Source organism: Phyllosticta citribraziliensis (assembly GCF_038025025.1).
Source record: "Phyllosticta citribraziliensis strain CPC 17464 chromosome Unknown J3D65scaffold_6, whole genome shotgun sequence".
Taxonomy (NCBI): domain Eukaryota; kingdom Fungi; phylum Ascomycota; class Dothideomycetes; order Botryosphaeriales; family Phyllostictaceae; genus Phyllosticta; species Phyllosticta citribraziliensis.
The window spans coordinates 2439083-2458242 of NW_027117343.1; the positions used below are offsets into that span (position 1 = coordinate 2439083).

The 19160-nt window shown below is 48.1% G+C and overlaps 4 protein-coding genes and 1 non-coding gene across 5 annotated transcripts; 1 reads left to right on the forward strand and 4 right to left on the reverse strand.

Moving 5' to 3' along the window:
- Positions 1 to 198: 198 nt before the first annotated feature.
- Positions 199 to 302, reverse strand: J3D65DRAFT_t74. Its single transcript has one exon. It is a non-coding gene; the product is annotated as a tRNA-Gly (tRNA).
- A 619-nt stretch (positions 303 to 921) lies between these two features.
- On the reverse strand, positions 922 to 4837 carry J3D65DRAFT_626059 (cutinase transcription factor 1 alpha). Its single transcript, XM_066800394.1, has 4 exons — positions 4124 to 4837; positions 3730 to 3911; positions 3150 to 3664; positions 922 to 3084 (listed from the first exon to the last, which is right to left on the reverse strand). The coding sequence occupies exons 1-4, from the start codon at positions 4402 to 4404 to the stop codon at positions 1231 to 1233; spliced, it is 2832 nt and encodes a 943-aa protein (XP_066655719.1). The 5' UTR covers positions 4405 to 4837; the 3' UTR covers positions 922 to 1230.
- A 2577-nt stretch (positions 4838 to 7414) lies between these two features.
- Positions 7415 to 9041, reverse strand: J3D65DRAFT_668209 (acyl-CoA dehydrogenase; the record flags this gene model as incomplete). Its single annotated transcript, XM_066803094.1, has 4 exons — positions 7415 to 7554; positions 7620 to 7991; positions 8057 to 8549; positions 8703 to 9041. The coding sequence occupies 4 exons, from the start codon at positions 9039 to 9041 to the stop codon at positions 7415 to 7417; spliced, it is 1344 nt and encodes a 447-aa protein (XP_066655720.1).
- Positions 9042 to 9297: 256 nt separating this feature from the next.
- On the forward strand, positions 9298 to 10597 carry J3D65DRAFT_626074 (uncharacterized protein). Its single transcript, XM_066800395.1, has 2 exons — positions 9298 to 10094; positions 10206 to 10597. Exons 1-2 carry the CDS (start codon positions 9654 to 9656, stop codon positions 10431 to 10433), a joined length of 669 nt encoding a protein of 222 aa, XP_066655721.1. The 5' UTR covers positions 9298 to 9653; the 3' UTR covers positions 10434 to 10597.
- Positions 10598 to 11543: 946 nt separating this feature from the next.
- On the reverse strand, positions 11544 to 12682 carry J3D65DRAFT_626077 (uncharacterized protein). Its single transcript, XM_066800396.1, has one exon. It carries the CDS (start codon positions 12659 to 12661, stop codon positions 11633 to 11635), a length of 1029 nt encoding a protein of 342 aa, XP_066655722.1. The 5' UTR covers positions 12662 to 12682; the 3' UTR covers positions 11544 to 11632.
- Between the last annotated feature and the right edge of the window lie 6478 nt (positions 12683 to 19160).

Below are 19160 nucleotides of genomic sequence, written 5' to 3' on the forward strand. Positions count from 1 at the left end.
TGCTGCGCCATGCGCCCTCGCGCCTGCCACTTTCTACCACGCTAGCATCTCGCCTCCCGGCCTCACCTCGGCCCCCCCGTTCCCCACACCAATTCCACCCCCTGCACCCCCTGAGCCCCTGAAACCCCCCTAAACATCACCACACGCTCCACAACACATCCATGAGGGTTTGACAGGATACAAAAGGGCAAAAAGAATTGCGTCGGCCGGGAATCGAACCCGGGGCTGATCGAGTCATTTTTCGACCTTTGGAGGGAGGGTGAGAATGGCAACGATCAATTTTACCACTAAACCACCAACGCTTTGTTGTTGTTATGGAAATGGGGGCGGAGACAAGTGTTTATAATTTGCAAAACAATGGGGAAGGGGCGGGAGAGGGGCGGGGGAGCAACGAGGAGAGGAGAGGAAGGAGGGAAGGGACGAGAGTGTGTCGCAGTTATGAGGAGGAGGAGAAAGAAAGGAAGGGCGAGGATGATTTAAGTGGCTTAGCGGTGCCTCTTACCGCGGCATAAGAATGTGTTGTCCGCTGTAATGGCTTGCGTCTTCAAAAGCAGGAAACCCATTTTCATTTTTCATCCACAGATTCTGCGTGTTCGCTTTACCACCTTGATGCCGCTTTGACCTTTTTGTTCTTTGTTTCCTATTCGTCCGTTCAACTGGCTACAGATGTGTTGATCATGAGTTGACCAATTGGAATGCCTCGTGTCCCACCTACCACAATATGAAGATAGTGCGCGGTGGTCTGGCGCGGAGATGTGTACACCGCAATCATCACTTCAAAGACTTGAAGAAGGGAGTGTCGGGACTTTGCGCTCTGCAAGTCGCGTGCAGAGAAGAGATCATCCCAAATTGTCGATACATGACTCACGGAATCATCGTCACGTCGAGTTTCCCTTGCTTTCACTGACCTTGAGTTGACGCATTGTGTCTCAATTTTGTTGAAATTCTTTTCTCTTTTGTATATTCTTGTATATTTTCCTCTCTTCACACGCAATTGCAACTCGCATCGAATGTACACGCGTCATGTACATACTTACAAGCTCTGTACAATCCAGCCCAAACGCACACGCCCTGAAAAAATCCCACTCGCTCTCTATCCAAACGCGCCAATCAATCAATCAAACAACCCACCAATGCCAACGCCATCCCTGTCCCTCTATTGCCACTGTGAGGACTCCAATTTCCAAAATGAAACAACGAAAGAATGCGCCGACCCATGAGCGATCCGACCTACCCCCTGAGCCAGTCGACCTCGGCCAATCCGCCAAAGTTGAGCCCCAATCCGCCAATCGACTCCTCGCCCTTGGTGGCGTCGTCGCCGGTGCCAAAGTCGTTGAACGAGAACGAATTGCACACGTCGCCCATGGCGTCCATGTTCATGAGCGCGTCGAAATCAGCCGTGACGCCCTCCTCGGCCATGGCGGCGCCGTGCGCGGGGCCCGCCGTCGCCGTCGTGACGGGGTTGGTCGAGGAAGACGTCGTGTCGAAGAGGTTGGAGAAGCAGTAGCCCTCGTCGGCGGCGGCGGCTTCGAGGGAGATGTTGGACCAGGGGAAGAGAGAGGAGGAGGGGTCGTTGGATGTTGTTGTTGCCGCGGCGCCGTCGCTCGCGGTGCTCGTCAGTGGGTTTATGTCCATGCCTGACACAGTCATGGCGGGAGACTCGCCCGTGCCGTTGGCCAGTGTGACGGTGTCGAGGTCGGGCTGCGAGGCGTCGCTTGCGTGGTGGTCCGAGGCGGGCGGTGTCGAGGCCAAAAAGGTCTCTAGGCGACGGGCAACCTCCTCATCAGACGTGCTGTCGCCGCTTGCGTTGCCAATGGTCGAGCTGGGATGAACATGTTCGGCAAAACTGTCGGGAGGCGGCGTGATGGTGTTGTAGGGCGTGCTTAGCGAATTGGGGTTTGCAGTGCCATCGAGCTGGCGGCTGACTGCAACGAGGTCGTCGACTGAAGCCGCCGCGTCCGCCTTGGATCGAGCATTCTGGGATGGTTGTGGGGGTGGGGGAACTGGGGCAATGGTGATGCCGGCCTTGCGAATTGCAGCCTCCAAAAAAGCGGTGCTATAATCGGCAGCGGCGTAAAGATCTCGAAGCTTACCCATGACGAGCATGCACTGGCAGAATCCGCGAAGGCTGGAGCGGCGCGTCTCCTCATCCTGGGCTTTGATATCGAGAAGGTGAATGATGATGGCCGGCAAGAGAACCGTAACACCAGTTGTGGGCAAGTATCTAACGAGGTCCAGCGAATCCAGTTTCTGGGCAATGCAAGTAATGGCAACTGCAGCACGGCGAACGTGCCGACGGGAACCCTCAAGCATTTCGACGGTTTCAGGATCATCAGCCCCGCTAACGGGCGTGGGAGCAGAAGGAAGGACTTGGGGCCGATGGAGGGCAGACAGCGTCGTGTAAAAAACCATGTGCAGCAAGGCCTTGTGGAGGTCAATCGACCGGTTTCCCGAGGGCTCCTCTTCGTACTTGGCCTCGTCCGGGAGCTCATTCTGCCACCGCTGTAGCTCTTCGTCGCAAGCCTGCACGTCACATTTCTGCGAGTCGAGCTTCTTGGGAAGTAGCATCATCGTGGTGCGATCATTCATCAGACCAAGGTTGTTGTTGAGCACACAGTACTGCTTGGACAAGACATGACTGATGCATAGGCACAACTTGGCCTTTTGAATGCACAGCTGAGCAAGCTGGCGTTGCTTGGAGACGTCACGGGCAATGACGCACGTGCTGGGTATGCAGGTAACGTGCTCCGGAATGGGTTCAAAGTGAAAGTCGTCAAGCGTCATCATTGGAACGTCGTAGTCCTCGTCCTTTATTCGCGTGGGGCGTCGCATGCCCAGCGCAATGAGGCGGTCACGCATGTACGTGGACCACCAAATGCGCTTCCACAGCCTGACTCGCTTCGGGTCCATGTTGGCCTTGTTCGGATTCCGGTGGAGTCCAATAGTGTGGGCCACCGAGGTCGCCACGCCCATCCAATGCCAAGTGTCCTTTTGGTCATCGGGGGTCTCGTAATAATACGTGAGGAGGAGCAAGGCCTGCACAAGAGAGACACGGTCTTGCTCGTAGTCAAAGTCATACAGAAGCTGGAGGACAGTCAATAACTGTCAGTGCATCCGCCACTGCGGAGCAATCATCCGTCTCAACTCACCCTAGTCTTTTGGAAAAAGTCTTTTCTGGCTTCTTTCCTGTTCGAGTAGCCGGCCTTGCGCAGGAACGACATGTCTGCAAAGGCGCTGCCTGCAAACATGACGGCCTGGAACAGGATCAGGCTGATTTTGCCATTGCTACCGTCTAGCGAGTCGGCCGCAATGAGAAAGTCGTGCAAGTCTAGCAATGGCATGAACGGATGCACAAATTCGACGTATGCACGCAGCAACTCCGTCTTTAGCTCGGGATTAGGAATAGTCAGGGCGCCCTTCTTTTCCAGGTACGCAATTTCGTCGGGCCCGATCCGGGGCGGCAGCGGCTTGATGTACAGGGGCAGGCCAGCGGGTCCGTGGGTTTTGGGCGCAATGTTTGCAAAAAAGGGTTGCTGAGAGCCATTGGATCCGATTCCCGAAGTGCTGTAGCCAAAGGGGCCGTAGGTGGTTGAGGTCGATGCCGTCGACATGCGGCGGTCAAGCTCGGAGAAGCTGTAGTTGAGGCGCTGTCCGTGGGTCGCATCTGCCGTGCGTCAGTATCCACACTTGGGTGCGCGATTATCGTCAACGGAAGACGGCGAAACTGACAAATGGAGTGTGGCACGTGTTCCTCGAGGTTGAGAGCGTCATCATGTGACTGGCGCTGGCCATTCAGGGTCGACAAGCCGTCGAGGGCGTCGCGCGAGGCCAGTTTGCGCTTCCCCACATTGGCGGCGGTGATGTCGACGGGAGCGGCTGCGGGGTTGGAGTCGTCGTCCTTGGTCCACTTTCTGTTGCGACGTCAGCTTGACGGATCAATGGAGGAACAAAGTCCGAAAGGATGGCTGTTTGGTTCTGCATGCAACGTGGGACGCAAGCCTGTCAGCTGCAGCGCCCCGCGGACCCTTGCTTGCCGTGGCTGCCAATGACTTTTGCCGGTCCCAAAAGTCCCAAGTGCCGACTTGCCATGGCAGAACAACAACACAATTCAAGGGAGACATACTTTTTCCTGCGCGACTCTGACACGATGCACTCGACCTCGTCCAGCCTGCAGTTGGTGCACGGCGCCCCGTGCTCGGTGACGTTACACCGCACTTTGCGCGCTCGGCAGCATTGACACGCCTTGGAGGCCCTCCTCTTGACAGAACGCCCGTGGCCATGGCTGTCGAGGCCGGCGGCAGATGCTTTGCGCTTTTGCTGCTGCTGGTGGGATTGCTGAGATTTTTGCGGGACGGGGTGAGGGCGGTCGACGTGGTCTGCTGTAGAAGCCGGAGAGGCTGACATGATTGCGGCAGTGAGGCTCAATGGGAGCACTGGCAAAGGAGCGGGAGAGAAGAGAGGATCGAGTTTTGAAGCTCTGAGAGCAGCAGCTGAGGATTTTGATTGCTAGGGCCGGGTCAGGGCCGGAAGCGGGTAGGGGGGATGGTGGAGGCTTTGTAGGGCGCGATGGATTCGGCGTCTTGTTCTGTGGAGAAGCGGCGGCACCCCGGATTCGCGCAGATATGGGGTCGTTGGCCGCCGCTAAGCTCGGGCGTGCCCGGGTGGAGGCTTGATAAAAGGCGGACCAGAGACGTCAAAGGAAACGCAGCAAACAGTCACACGCCGGGCCAACGTCATGCATCGATGGTGGTGCTGGACTCTGTTCCCAGGCGGCCAAACGGGCGGACGGCAACCAGGGCATGCCTCTGACTGGCGCAGCACCGCAGCATGTGAGATGATTCCATCGTGACCCTTTTGAAGCTGTGGCGCTACGGCCGCAAAGCCGTCGCCTTTCACATGCTTTGCAAACCATGGCTCGTTGCTGGTCGAGAACAGCTATTTAGAATTTCCAGGAATCCACCTCGCCGTCGACTCTGACGCACGCGGACGGCCAGCTCTGCGCGCAGTCAGCACCACTCTTGCTGCTGCGCTGTGCTCTCGATTCAATGCAAACGGAGAAGACTCGGATCAGCACCATCATGGTACAGTAGTCTAGACGGATATCCCTCACTGCGCTCACTGCCTCTGCTCGACGACGCGAGTACCCACCCAGATGTGCAAGACAGGGGGACGCTGCGTCGGCGGCGCCCTGTTCATGTCATTCTGGACCCGCACAGCTGTGGGTCCCGTTTGGGGACGGACCTCGAGCCTCGAGCTCTCGACCGAAAACTCAACAGAAGCCGTGTTCGAAATACACCCCTTGTGCCACGCATGGCGGCGCGGCTAGACCCGGCATAATTGCACCAGACGCGTGAGGACAGGACCAGGAAGCTGAGCTGAGCTGAGGAAATGGACCAAGACCCGACATCCATGTACATTTCGACCCTCGTGGCTGAGCGACCTGCCAAGGCCGGAAAAGACTACTGCCGCCCGACCTCGATGCAGTCAGTAATGCCTGCGTGTGTGTGCCAATTGAAGACGCGCCTTTCATCCGTGTTGCAGCAGCGAAACAGCGTCGAGTGATTAATACACAGCCCCGGCGATCAGCACCGCACCGCACACGACCGACGCCCAATCCCAATCCCACCTTTAACTACACCAGGCAGTCTGTCTCTGTGCAAGCGAGCATGCATGTCCGTCACAATGCGCCCTCACCGGATTACTCACCAATCCGGCCGTACCTGCATGCCCCTCCGCATCTGGGTTTCTAAGCATCGCGCAAGGCGGTCAGCCTGGACCTTTTCCCTGTGGCGGCAGAATCCGGCTCTTATGGGCAAGCAGGCCTCCCTCAAGCTGTGGCGTCCGACATGTGCGGGGTCCCCGCAGCAAGCACCCACGGCACGACTGACAAGACGACCGGGCGCCGTCATCGGAGCATCAAAGAAAATGACCATCGACTCTCATCGCTGTCGACTGCTGCTCGACCTCGACTCTGGTCGGCGTCAGATTTGACTCCCACGTGCCACCTCCCAGACGCGCCATGGCCTCCGCCATGTTTCTTGACCGACGCCTCAAACACTTGATCTCACCTGAAGACTCTGATCCAACGCCGTGGTCGAAACAACACCCCTTTCACCTCCCCCACCACCCCACCACCACAAACTCAACCAGATCCCACTCGGCACTCGCTTCTGCCGCTTCCCGCATCAACACCAACCAACACCATCGCCAGTCATCCGATCTCCCCCATCTCGTCTTGCGCAACTCGCATCGCATCGCGTCGCATCGCATCGCCCTACCCGCCTCCGCCCACTACACCATCGCCACATGCCCCATTTCCGACCCCAATTCCCGTCCCGCCAAACCGTCCTCTCCCCACCCCAGACATCCCCGTCTCCCATCTCCCGCCTGCCCGCCTTCCGTCGCCGTCCTCCCCACGTCCCGCTGTTCTCTCGTCCGTAGTGTATAGTTGCCTAGTCTCTCGCGTGCCTCGATGCCTCAAACCACGCTCCCCTCTCTTCCTCGCTACCAGAGCCTCCATCGTGCATCGGCATCGCCGACCCGCCGACTTCGCGCTGCCGTGTTTCCGTTCCGCCCCCCCTCCCTCCTCAATTCCGCCCAGACACCCCACAACACCTTAGCCCAGCGCGGCGGCTCTCGGCGCGGGACGCGCGCGCCCTCCTGCTTCCGGTGCGGGAGCTCACTGACCTCACCGCCGACGGAGAAGGTCCACGCGCGCGCGCTTTCGCTTCCCCTTTCAGATGGCGAAAGAGGTAGGTAGGTCAGCAGACGGGCAGGCAGGCAGGCAGGCAGGTCCGCCACACGCAGGAAGCCGTGCGGGCGGTAGCGCTACCGGATGCGGTAACGTAGTCGCCCGACGGGTTAGGATCGTAGCGTGTGATGAGTGATCTGATCGGTATGATCCCATGCCGCTTCTGCTTTGGGGTCGGGTTTGTTGGGAAGTGGTCGTCATGGGGAGGAGTGCGAGTTGTGGGGAAGGCCGAGATTGAGGGGGTGGTGATTGGGGGGAAACGAGGGGGTGGTGACGTGTGGGGTCTTTTTTGACAAAGTTGGTTTTGATTCATTGGCCTTGATGCCCTCGTTGCTGTAGTCAGTGCTGTTGCGCAAAATGACGACTTGTCCACTCCAACCGTGGATGTCTTCCTTGCTGTACTGCACCAAGCACTTGCTGCTTCTCAGGAATCAGCTCCGTGTCGAGAAAACAGAATTCTGCTCTCCACACATTTCCAAATCAATGCCTTCACGCAGATCCAGCTTCCACGGGCGACTGGATTTGACACAACAGATCGACGAGTACCACGTCATCAATTCGCTTGCGCTGCTGATCTCAACTTTATTCTCTTTCCAAAGTCTTTCCACTGCCATCGTCCAAGACCTTCATGCCCCAGGAAGCTCGGACATCTCGGAAACTCTTTCACAGCTTGGCGCTTCCCTTTGCGCCCAGCTTCTTCATCTCCACCTGGTAGTTCTTGACCAGCTGCCTAACAGCCAAGTCGAGCATGACGTCTTCGGAGCCGCCAGGGATGCGCTGGCCGGGGACTTCTCTGTAAAGACCTGTGGATTGGAGCGGTCAGCAGCAGTTTCATTTGTCACGGACCACGCAAGCCAGGTCAACTCACGTTCAGCAATCTCGCCCAGGCCGGTCCGCGTGTATCCATTCCCGCCAAACAGCAGCACCGCGCAGCGCGCACACTCGTCAAACACGATGCCCGCGCGGGCCTTGACCAGCGCCGTGAGGCCGCCCAGCTTGACGTCCGCCTCGGACCGGCTCAGATGACACATCTGGTACACAAACGAATCGACCCACGACTGCAGCGACTCGAGTTCCGCCCCAGCTTTGGCAATGCGGTGCCGCACCACGGGCTGGTTGATGAGCGGCGCCCCAAAGGCCTCGCGCGCCATGACGTACGACACGGCCGAGGAGAGGGCGACGCGGGCGTAGCGGGTTGCGCTGATGGCAATGGACAGACGCTCGTGGTTGAAGTTCATCACTATGGGCAGTCGGTTAGTGATTTGCTGCTCCTTCTCGCGGTCCACGTCTGGCGGAGCCACATACTGATGTACTTCATCCCCATGCCTTCTTTTCCAATCAAGTTCTCCACTGGAACCACCACATCATCCAGCTCAATAAACGTCGTTCCCGCCGTATACTGCCCGCCCAACCTCAACCGCCGCATGTTGACGCCCTTGTGCCCCTTCAACGGTACTACCACCATGCTCAGTCCGGCGGCACCGCTTCCTTCCGGCCCCGTTCGCACTGCCATGCTTGCGTAGTCGCTCCATATCCCGTTCGTGATCCATTTCTTCGTGCCGTTGATGACGAAATTCTTTCCGTCGGGCGTGCGGACAGCGGTGGTCGAAATGTTGGCCACATCGGACCCAGCACTGGGCTCGGTAATGGCGATGCAGATGCGTTTGCGGCCGCTCAGGAGGTCGGGAAGGAAGCGGGACTGGAGCGATTCGGAGCCAAACTTGACAATGGGCGGAACACCGTACGCCATGCCGACGGTGAGGGAGCCACCAGGCCCGGAGATGCCAACGCGGGAGAGCTACGCGTTGTCAGACGAGTTTGAGCTAGCTCCGGCATATTCCCATGCGCGTGTGCGTCCATCTCCTCCAGGGTCATGGTACCATGGCCCCAGCTTCTCAAAGATCAAGCCCACACGGCGGAAGTTTCTGCCAAAAAATGTGGCTCAACTCACCTCATCCCACCAGATCCCCGCGTGCAAGTAGTCAAACTCTTCTATTTTCAAACCGCCGGGCAGCTGAGTCATCCCGCTCTTTTTCAACCACTCGATGGGCAACGGCGCCGGCAGGCTTGGCACCAGCATTCCAGCCTTTGAAAACGTCTCGTAGAGATGTGACGGGACGTCGCCCGCTTCCTCCCATTCAAAGGCATTCGGAAGGAGGTGTTCGTCAACAAAAGCTCGAACGGCCTTTTGCCAGCGGAGGTGTGACTCGGAGTAATAGGGCGAAGGAAGCCCCGCGAGGTAGGCCGGTTCGGCGAAGGGGACCGGGTACGTGGGGATCGTTGGCGCCATCTTGGAGGAGGGTCGGGTAGTTTTGGCCGGGAAGAAGGTGGACGAGGTCAAGGAGGGAGGTCGAGAAGCAACGGCGCGCTCATGATGGACCTGAAGGAGGTGGTGTAGAGCTGAGGTCTGGCATGGCTTTGCCGGACGCGGGGCGGTCAGTTAGCCGAACCCCAGGCGGAGTAGCGTGGGACGGCCAGCCGAGGCTGCGAGAGTCATGAGTCTGGGATGCTGAAAGCGGTTTGAGTCGTTGACATTGACCTTTGATCCTGCCAACTTTTTTTCGTCCTCACTCCGACATCGCCTCTCGAAGAGGCTTGTTTTGCAAAGTATTCGACCTAGGGCCTCGCCACGCTATTCTCAGTCCTGAAAATGCACCATCTGCGGCATGCTGGCCGACCAAGGATCGTCTTGCACTCCTTGGTGGCATCAACACCATTACCGTGCTACTCTAGGGTGCCGACTTCCAGCAATTTCTAATCGTTTCCCTTCTTACCTCGCTCCATCTGTCGCCTCTCCTTCAGAGCCGCACTGCGGCCTTCCACGTTAGCTCAGAAGGGCCATCGCCACCACAATTCTCTCCATTGCAGCTGGTGAGACGCGCCCCATCTCCAGGATCCGCTCATGCAACACGTCATCTACAGTGCCGGAGCAGTCACATACCTCTTCTCCGGTCATGGCGTCAAGTCCTCCAGCTACCACCTGCACTTGGCCCAGTTCGGGGCGCGAAACCCCTCACGCTTCTACGTCCAACATGGAAACTGCTTTCTAGCGTCACAGCTGCACCATCCGGAGTTAGTGGCCCTGGATCATTTCTTATGTCCAGCCTCGATCTATCCGTCTATCCGTCCTCCTTTCCCCGCATTCTTGATCCTGTTTGCTTGCATGGACAGTTGCGTATATCAATGTCAAAGAGCATGGGTTTGTTTGCTTCTCCATATCCAAGTGGGATCTCCCCGAGTCCAAGCAGGTCTGTCTGGGTCGTCAGTGGATAGATTATCATGTTCTAAGCAGGAAGTTCAATCGCAACGAATAGGCGCCATATACACATGTATGCAAATAATTGTGAGTATCAACAATGAAGAAAATTTATTACATGTCTACCAGGAGGGGGGGTGACGGGGTTCACCACACTAACTCCAACATCCCCTAATTGAAAGCCTCGTCTTCGAACAGCTTCTTCGGATGCACATCTCCCCAAGCCAACCGCCTCCCCTTCTCCTCCTCCTTCTTCCCAAACATGGCCCTCGCCCAGAGCGGCTCCTTGTCGCTCCTATCCGCCTCCGTCCACGGGCCCTGCCCCTTCCCCGCCGCCTTCGCGTCTTCGATCCAGCGCTCGACGGCGTCGACGCACTCCGCGCGCGAAGCTTCGAAACTGACTTTTTTGCCACTTTTTGTCGCTGAGGCGCCAGGGAGTGGTGTCGCGAAGGCGCGCAGCAGGACGCGGGTTGTCGTTGTGGGGCTGGGGGTTGTGAGGGTGAAGGTGACGGTTGACTTGATGGCGGAGGGCTTGGAGGTGCTTTGGGTAGCACGGTGTGAAGGGGCCATGATGGGGAGGAGTTGCGAGGGCTCGGCCAGCATTATTATTGGTGGTGGTATGTGTATGGGCTTTATGAAATCGCAAGGGTGTGTGGTGAGGATGGTTGCAACAGTGCTGCCGGCAGCGCTGTTTGTGGCGTGGGTTTGCTGGGCAAAGTGGACGACGAAGCAAAGGCATTGGGAACGAGGACCCAGCAGCCTGGCCTTATCTATCCTGTGAGTTTTGATCATGGCATAGATGACGTGGTGACTCATCTGTAGACAAAGGACTCCTTGTGAGGCTTGTGGAAAGACGTGAGTCTTTCATGACGGATCGGAAGACATACGGGCAGAGCGAACAACGCGGCTTTGTGGGCAGTGATAGAATATAGAAGACAAAGAACATTACTGGAGCAAGGCTTTCACGGCTCCTTTGACGCAGGGGTTCTTTTGTCTTCTCCCAAGGGGCAGAATACAATGTAAAAAACCAAAACACTGAAGAATTAGAGTTTAATGGAAAAATCCGAGGGCTTGGTATTCGAATCGTTCTGACCTTGAAACGCACACGAACAAACCATCCTGATGATGAAGAGTCAAGAAACTTTTTCTTGCCCATTTACGCACTTGTAGAATGCACTTTGCAATTGGATGATGATTGAATGGTAGCTGAGCAGCCAAGTGCAAGGCTCGAAATCTCGAGGGTGGCCTTGATCATCAAGCAATCATGAAAGCTTGAAGGGAAAAATTGGATAGGAATGGGGGTAGAAATTACGAGAAATCAAGGAAGTCTGATGTGAGGAGCACTAAAATGTAGAAAGGCAGAGTTCTCTTCACAGGCGGTTTGAAAGATACAACTTTGTCCTGACGTTGCGGACATATCTATGAAGCTCTTCTCCAACACTCCAGCGGATACAGGGAATATTTCACCAAATACATACTACCATCACATTACGTCATTTGCACCAAGCTTGCTCATGAGTACAACTCGATTAAGCTGTTTGATATTACCGACTCGCTGATTCCCCAGTTTGTCCAGCAAACTTTTCCAACTCACTTACCTACACGAGACACAAACGTCTGGATACCTACAACACGTCTGACTGCTCGTACTGCACGCACTCGCGGCAGCCGGGAACACAAGGCGCTTTCCAGGGCCGGAAGTGGACAACCTGGCCCTCCGAATCTCTCTGCAGATGCCCCCCTACGGTGGGGTCGCCCCCATACTTCTCGACTCGGAAGAGCTGCGCAGCGTGCATGAACCTAGGATAAAATGACTCCTTCTTCTCTTCCTGTGGCTTCTTGAAGGCAAGAGGAATGGTCGCGGCAGCAGGCTTGACAGGACTCTTGATGCCGGAAAAGAGTTGCGAGGCATAATCCGGCTTCGAGGCATAGTTGACGCCAGCGGGGTTCAAAGAAGCGATGGTCGGAGGAAGATAGGCCCTCTCAGTTGGCATGGCCTCGCCAGCGTCCATGCCCAAAAACTCGCGACGCTGCTGCTCGAGGCGTTCGTTGAGCTTTTGCAATTGCTGCTTTTGATGCTTTTCGAAATCGAGTTGCGCCTGCATCTCTCGGTGAACCATCCGAAGCCTCTCCGCTTCAAGTCCGCTTTCAAACGTCTCAAGCTTCTTGCGAGCCTCAGGATGCACGCGCGCCACGTTCTGAAGCACTCTCTTTTGCGCATCCTTGGCCCTCGACAAAGCTTGAGCGGCCTGGTTCTGCGCAGTCCAGACGATGAATGCGTGCTCGGCGGCCCGCAGGATTGCCGCGTCGTTGTTTATGTTCTTGTGGCCCTCAAGCCCCACGTAACCTGGATGGCCGGCAATGTCCACGAACCTACGCTCCTTTTTCTTCTCCTCTTCAGTGGTGGCACAAAGATATTGGTAGTAGACCGTGTCACTGGTGACCCTGATGGCACTCACGCCATTTTGTCTCAACCAGGCATCATAATTCTTGAGGAGATCGTCGACGTGGACATTTGTCTGATATGTCTGATTCGCAGGCTCGGGCTGCTTGGTAGGCGACGCAATCTTTGGAGGCTGGAGATCGTTTAGAACCCGCAAAAGGGGCTCAAACTCAAACCCGCCGTCTCCATGCTGCGACATCGACGAGGCCATTTTCGTGATCAAATCGGAAATAGTCGTCCATAGCCGGTCAACAAGTGCCGAGTCGGTTATCACAGCAGTGGGGTACGTCCACATGTACCCGAGTAGGGTACTCAAGAGCTGCTGAATGGTTTCGTCCTTGTGGGGTTGCTGGTTGAAGTGAGACTGCATCGCATCGAAGGCTTTGAGCTTGTGATCCAGTTCGCTCGGTGATAGATCTCTGGTCATCTGCATGTGAAACATCTCTTTCAGGGTTTGAAGAGCCAGTATGGTCTCTGCGGACAGTGTGAATGACCTCGCCAGGAAGTCGTTCTGCTCTTTTTGTAGGAGTTCAGCTGTCTCTCTTTCCAGTTTTCGCTTCTGGTCATATTGCTGCTTTAACCAGGCCGCGTGGAGCTCTTGCTGCTGAGGGTCCAATTTGCTGTAGGGTTTGTCGTTTTGCTTTTGTTCCTGCTGGCCTGCTGGCTGGTTCTGAGACCCGTCGGTGGGGTTGTATTTATGTCCTGCCTTCGGTTTCTTCCCTTTGTAGTTTGGGCTGATGTAAGCGCCATTGCCATTGTTGGGATCATTCTGTCCATTCTGTGCCTGGTTATTTGGCTGCTGGTGGTTCGGCTGCTGCTGGGTTTGCTGCTGCTGGTTACGGCGGTTCTTGTTGTTTCCCATTGTCGAAATTTTATCTGTATCAAACAGGGTCTGTATCAAACAGAGCTTATGTTGGGCTGAAAAGAAGAGGGGCAGGAAAGATTACGAAAAGAGCGTGGTGTTGTGTCGAGTAATGAAAGAGTTCTGTCATGAGATCTGCGCGTCCCGTCGGGATCTTATAATCTGGGCCTTTTCTCCACGACAGGGCATGTGGCGGAGACTCATTGTTCGCTGAAAGAATGAGTCTTTCAAAGGAATCAGCCAAGTGCGGGCACCACAAATAGGCTTGCCGTTTTGGAAATGTGGCTCAGACCTCAGACAAAGACATCCATGCCTCGTTCAATCTAGACAAAGAAAGAAGAACAGGACCAGGCCTAAACGAAGACAATTGGTTTGAAAATACTGTAAGCACAAAGCTACTGAATCTCTCGAAGCTGCTAAACACGAAGACCTCCAAGTACAATGGGAAGAGAGGACACAGCGTCAAAGACGTAGGTGATGGAGCAATCCCAGCGGCATAAGACGAGAAGTGAACGGAGAATCTGTAGAGAAACGGAGCCTGAGTCGAAGTTTATGCAGAAATCGCGTAATCTGCCCTACTGCACATGCTCAACACTAAGTAGATACTATAAATTCTGAGTATTTAGTAATTATAAGGTAATAAATAAGTAGATAAACTAGTTTTATAAGTACCTAATTTACTTCTATATAAGTAGCTAAGATAGTAAATAATTAAATAGATAAGATAATATCTTCCCCTTATTATATAATTAAATTATATATATAGATACCCTACTAAATCTATAATTATTATAAGCCTAGAATTACTAGAATATACTAAATAGATAAATTAGAGCCTTATAGAAGGCCCCCCTCCCTTAATATATATTTAGTACTATACTAAATTAGAAAAATTCTATAGAATCCTTAGAGTTTTATACTTTAGACTCTAGCTCTATAAAACCTAGACCTTTCTTAATTTAGTAACTTTAAGAACTCTTTTAGTATTTTCTATATAAGAAAGACTCTTAGAACTTACTCTATAATAGCTACCCTACTAATAGTTATCCTTAACTCTATAGATAATTAGGATAAATAGCTTAATTAGACTATTATTCTCCTTAATTAGTATAAACTTATTTAATATATATACCTCTATATAATAGGTAAAGCTTATTTTAAGCCTAAGGAACTAGTTTATACTAGTCTTAATCTTATTAAACCTAAGAGTATAATTAAATAAAAGATATATATAGCTATAATTCTAATCTATAAGGATTTTACTATAAAGAAGCTTACTATTATTAATAGAATTATAGATATATACTCTTATATTACTAGATAATAAGCCTATAGAAAGGAAACCCTTAAAATAAGACTCTAAACTCTTAAAGCTTACTTTACCCTAATTAGTAACTACTAGAAAATAAGTCTCTTAAAGGAGCTTTATAAGCTTTAAAAGGGTTCTAGAACTTAGGACCCTATTAATTAGATAAATAAGTAGAAGTATCTTTAAAAATAAATAATAGATATAAAGCTCTTAAAGAAGGATAGAATAATAGACTACTTTATCTAAGCTATCTATAATACTAGAGAGTAAGAAGTAGCTAGCTCTTTCTAAATAAGAAAGGATCTTATCTCTAACTTTAATCTTTTTAAGGCTATTAATATCTACTTATCTTATAAAAGAGACTTTATCTCTAATACTTACTCTTTAAATATAGCTATTCTCTAAGGAGTTTCTAGTAGAAATAAAGACTCCTCTAAACTAATAAATATAGACTCTATAAGGCTAATTAAACCTAAGAAGCCCTATAGGGACCTAATAGATAAATCTAAGAAGAGATAGTACCTAATATATACCTTCTATAATATTATTAACCTATATAAATATAAACCTATAGTAGAGTATACTAAGGAGGAGAAGAACTAACTAGCCTACTATATTAATAAAGTTAAAACTAAATAGATAGACTATATATCTAAAAGATTTAAAGACTAGAAGGTACTTAAACTTATTAAGACTCCTATAACTTCTATACTATATAAAGAAAATATATATATTACTTAAAGCTACTTAGTTTAAATAAACCTAGATAAGGGATAGATCCTAGATATAGGCTTAAACCTATATATTATTAACTATTACTCTTAGATAAACTTCTAACTAATAAAGCTCCTATCCTATAAAGATATTAATATAGGAAGTAGGACTATTAGTATTATAGCTTATAGGTATATTAAACTCTATCTATAAGATATAAATAGACTCCTCTATAATCTAATCCTTTATAATATTACCTATATTCTAGACTTCTATATTAATATTATCTCTAAAGGATATCTTAAGAAGGCTAGCTTTATTTAGAACTCTAGAGAGGATATAATCTTTTAAAATAATAAGGTACTACTATATCTTATATATTCTAGAGGCTATATCTTATACTTCTAAGTAGATACTCCTATTTAGCTACTTCTATAAATCCTTTATTAGCTAGCTAATAAGTAGGGAAAACCTCTTCTAGTAGACTAAGTTCTATAACTCTAAAAGTAATAAGCCTTTACTTTAATTCTAAAGGATCTTAAAACTATAACTCTCTAAGATTAATACTAGCCTTAGGCTTATATAGATAAAACTATACCCTTTATATTAGTAATAGCTTAAAATAGTATTAATTAGGCTTATACTCTCCTCTTATAAGCCTAGTATATACTCCTTAGCTATATTAGCTAAGAGTAAATTAGTTAACTTAAGGATAATATTAAAGATATTTCTCTTATAACTCCTATAGATAATATTCTAAGGATAAATAACTATAAGACTTATATAAGATCTAAGAGTATAATTACTAATAATAAATATATAATAGCTTATCTTCCTACTCCTTAAGGAGAGATTATAGTAGATATAATATATTTTACCCTAGCCTATAATAGAGACCTCTTCTTATTCTATACCTATAACCTAGATACTAGTACCTACTTTACTACCTCTTATCTAGCTAATAATAGCTAGTACTAGCTTAAAATCTAGGATAAACTAGTATTCTTTATCTATACTCTAAATAGAAATATTTATATTTAGTATATAGATAATAAACCTAAAGTAGGCCTTATATTTAACTTAATACTCCTTTAAAATAGTACCTAAATTAAATAAATAGTACTATATACCTTAGTTTAAGACCTAGCTAAATATACTAGGGGGGTAATTGTCACGACTTATATTATAATAGGCGTATACGCGCCTATATAAGTACTAGGGCCAGCACAGATAAACCTAGCATTATATAGTTATAAGAAGTATAAGCCTCACCTTAGGTAGCAGCCCGCTATAGCTTAGGCTAAAACCTACAGGCTAGCACCAGCTACTACAGCCTGGCACCAGCTACTATAGCCCTAGGCAGATACTATATAACAGCCCATTAATACCTTACCTTTATAACTCACCTAACAATAACTAAGGACCCTTATATAAAGGATAAGAGGTAGAATAGTATAAAGAAAGGACTAGGAAATATATAGGTAGTAAGTATCTTTTATATTTTATTCTTTTAACTTATTAGATTTAATTAAGATATATATATATTCTCTAGTAGTTTACCTTTAGCCCTCACCTACATAATAAGAAATCTATAAGTTATAATAAATATAAAAGATTATTCTAAGTTTTAGCTCTATCCTACTTCTTTACCTATAAAGGTATTATAATATTTAACCTAAGTAACATTATATACAGCTATAGTCTTATATAAGACTGCTTATTACTTTTCCCTAATAAACCTAAGTTATCTTTATTAGGCGCATTAGTATTATCTAAGGACTAAGGAGTATTAAGCATATATTAACTATAGAAGTCTTTAGTTAAGGCTATAGGGCAGTATATAAATATCTAGGAGGCATCCTATCTATAACCTACTTAAGGGACATTCTAAGTAGAAGACTATAAAGATAGTATAGCTAAGAATAAAGCTAATACATCTAGTACTACTAAAGGTATTAGTACTAGTTAATTAACTTAATAAGATTTACATAAAGGCACTAAAGATTTACATAATACTAGACACTTATTAAATAATAATAAGAGAGGACCTACCCCTATTCTCCTATATAATTTCTACTTAGTCCTAGTAGTAGAGGTAGAAGAATATACCTAAGACCTAGGGTCAACTTATACAGTTTAAGCTCTAGTTATAGAGGCGTTTATAAAGGTACCGCGCTTAGATATTAATTAATTTAAATCTAAGATTACATCCTTAAACAAGTCTTAAGTATAGCAGCAACTAAACTATATATAAAGGTAAAACTAGGCTCTTAAGTAAACACTCTTAAACTATACTAATAGACTTAGGAAAGTTCTAAGGGAAGGATATATTAGGCCCTCTTTATTAGCTTAGCACCTAAGACCTATTACCCTCTCTTAAGATCCTTCTACTAGTAGAGTTATAAGGACTCTTAGACCTCCTCCTAACTATATAAGGGAAACTACTACTAAAACCTCTACTTTATCTTTAAGTAGTAAGAAATATTAAAGTAGTAAGGTTCCTAATCCTCCTCTTCTTACTAATAGAGAAGACCCCTTATATAAATACTAGACCCTCCTTATATAAAATAAAATTAAATAAAACTACAATTACTTTACTAAAGATATAGTAGAGGAGACTAAATAGAACATTATAGGTTATATTATTTCCTATATTAGTAGAGAAGTCTTATATTACCTAACTCCTTTCCTTACTTCTTATATAAAGGCTAATAAAGTTACTCTAGATAAGGATATCTTTAAATTCCTAGATAACCTCCTCTAGAGTCTATATAAATATAAGGATATAAAGAAGTAGTTATACTCTCTTATATACTACATCTCTATAGACCTTTAGAAGTTTTAATTAAACTTTATATAATTAGCCTTAGATATAGATCTTCCCTAGGAATAGTAGAAAGAGGACTTTTATAATATAATAGATCCTCTCCTTTAAACCTATATAGTTACTATAGAGTAAGATAGGGATATTAACTTTTATAAGTACCTCTAATAAGCCTACCCTATTACTTAAAGTCTTAGTAACTACTATTCTAACTATAGAAAACTAATACTCACATCGCATAAGGAATAAGTAAAGAAGAGATAATAAGAATAAGTAAAGATAACTACCTTAAGTAGTATAAGTACTTTATCTTCTAGTTATACCTAGGCACGATCTATATCTAGGGCTCCCTCATATAATATAACCTATAAAGGTAAAGTAGAAGTCTATATAGAGATTAGACTATATAATCGCTATAGCCAGTTTAGCTATTTATAGAGGCAATGCCTACAACTAGAGATAAAGGCAATAGAGTTAGTAGAAGAAGAAAGCGCTAAAGATATCTATATAAATAAAGGAGATTAGTCTTTATTAGAAAATAATAAGACCTAGGTAAAGTCTCCTACTATAGGTCTAAACTTAGAGTAATATATATTAAGGGTTCTTATATAAATCTTAGTTACTTTATTAGAGGTGTACCCTTTACTATATAAACCTTAATTATATCTAATAGCCGCGCCTTAGAAATTCGTGCCCTAGCTAATACTAGTACTAGTAGTATAAGTTTTATTTACCCTAAGCTACTACTAACTCTCTAGTCTATAGGTGCTATAAAAAAGAGAATAATAGGTAAAGGGCTTAATATTACTAGGTTTAACTAATATATAAATAAGAAAGTCAATTTTTACTTTTATCTTTAACTCTATTTCTAAGATTAAATAGTTTCTACTTATACTTTTATTTATAATATTAGCTGTAATAATATAATTCTTAGGCGATAGTTTTTTAACTAGCATGATGTTCTTCTAGACTATAAATATTACAACTTGCAGATTTCTCAT

What these genes read in the sequence shown, in the direction of transcription:
- J3D65DRAFT_626077 (XM_066800396.1), bottom strand. Translation starts at nt 12,661, where the DNA reads ATGGCCTCGTCGATGTCGCAGCATGGAGACGGCGGGTTTGAGTTTGAG.
- J3D65DRAFT_626059 (XM_066800394.1), bottom strand. Translation starts at nt 4,404, where the DNA reads ATGTCAGCCTCTCCGGCTTCTACAGCAGACCACGTCGACCGCCCTCAC. An exon ending in TCAGAGTCGCGCAGGAAAAA is followed by an intron (nt 3,912 to 4,123) that starts GTATGTCTCCCT and finishes ACGTCGCAACAG; the next exon opens with AAAGTGGACCAAGGACGACG. An exon ending in ACACGTGCCACACTCCATTT is followed by an intron (nt 3,665 to 3,729) that starts GTCAGTTTCGCC and finishes GACGCACGGCAG; the next exon opens with ATGCGACCCACGGACAGCGC.
- J3D65DRAFT_626074 (XM_066800395.1), top strand. Translation starts at nt 9,654, where the DNA reads ATGCAACACGTCATCTACAGTGCCGGAGCAGTCACATACCTCTTCTCC. An exon ending in ACACATGTATGCAAATAATT is followed by an intron (nt 10,095 to 10,205) that starts GTGAGTATCAAC and finishes GTCTTCGAACAG; the next exon opens with CTTCTTCGGATGCACATCTC.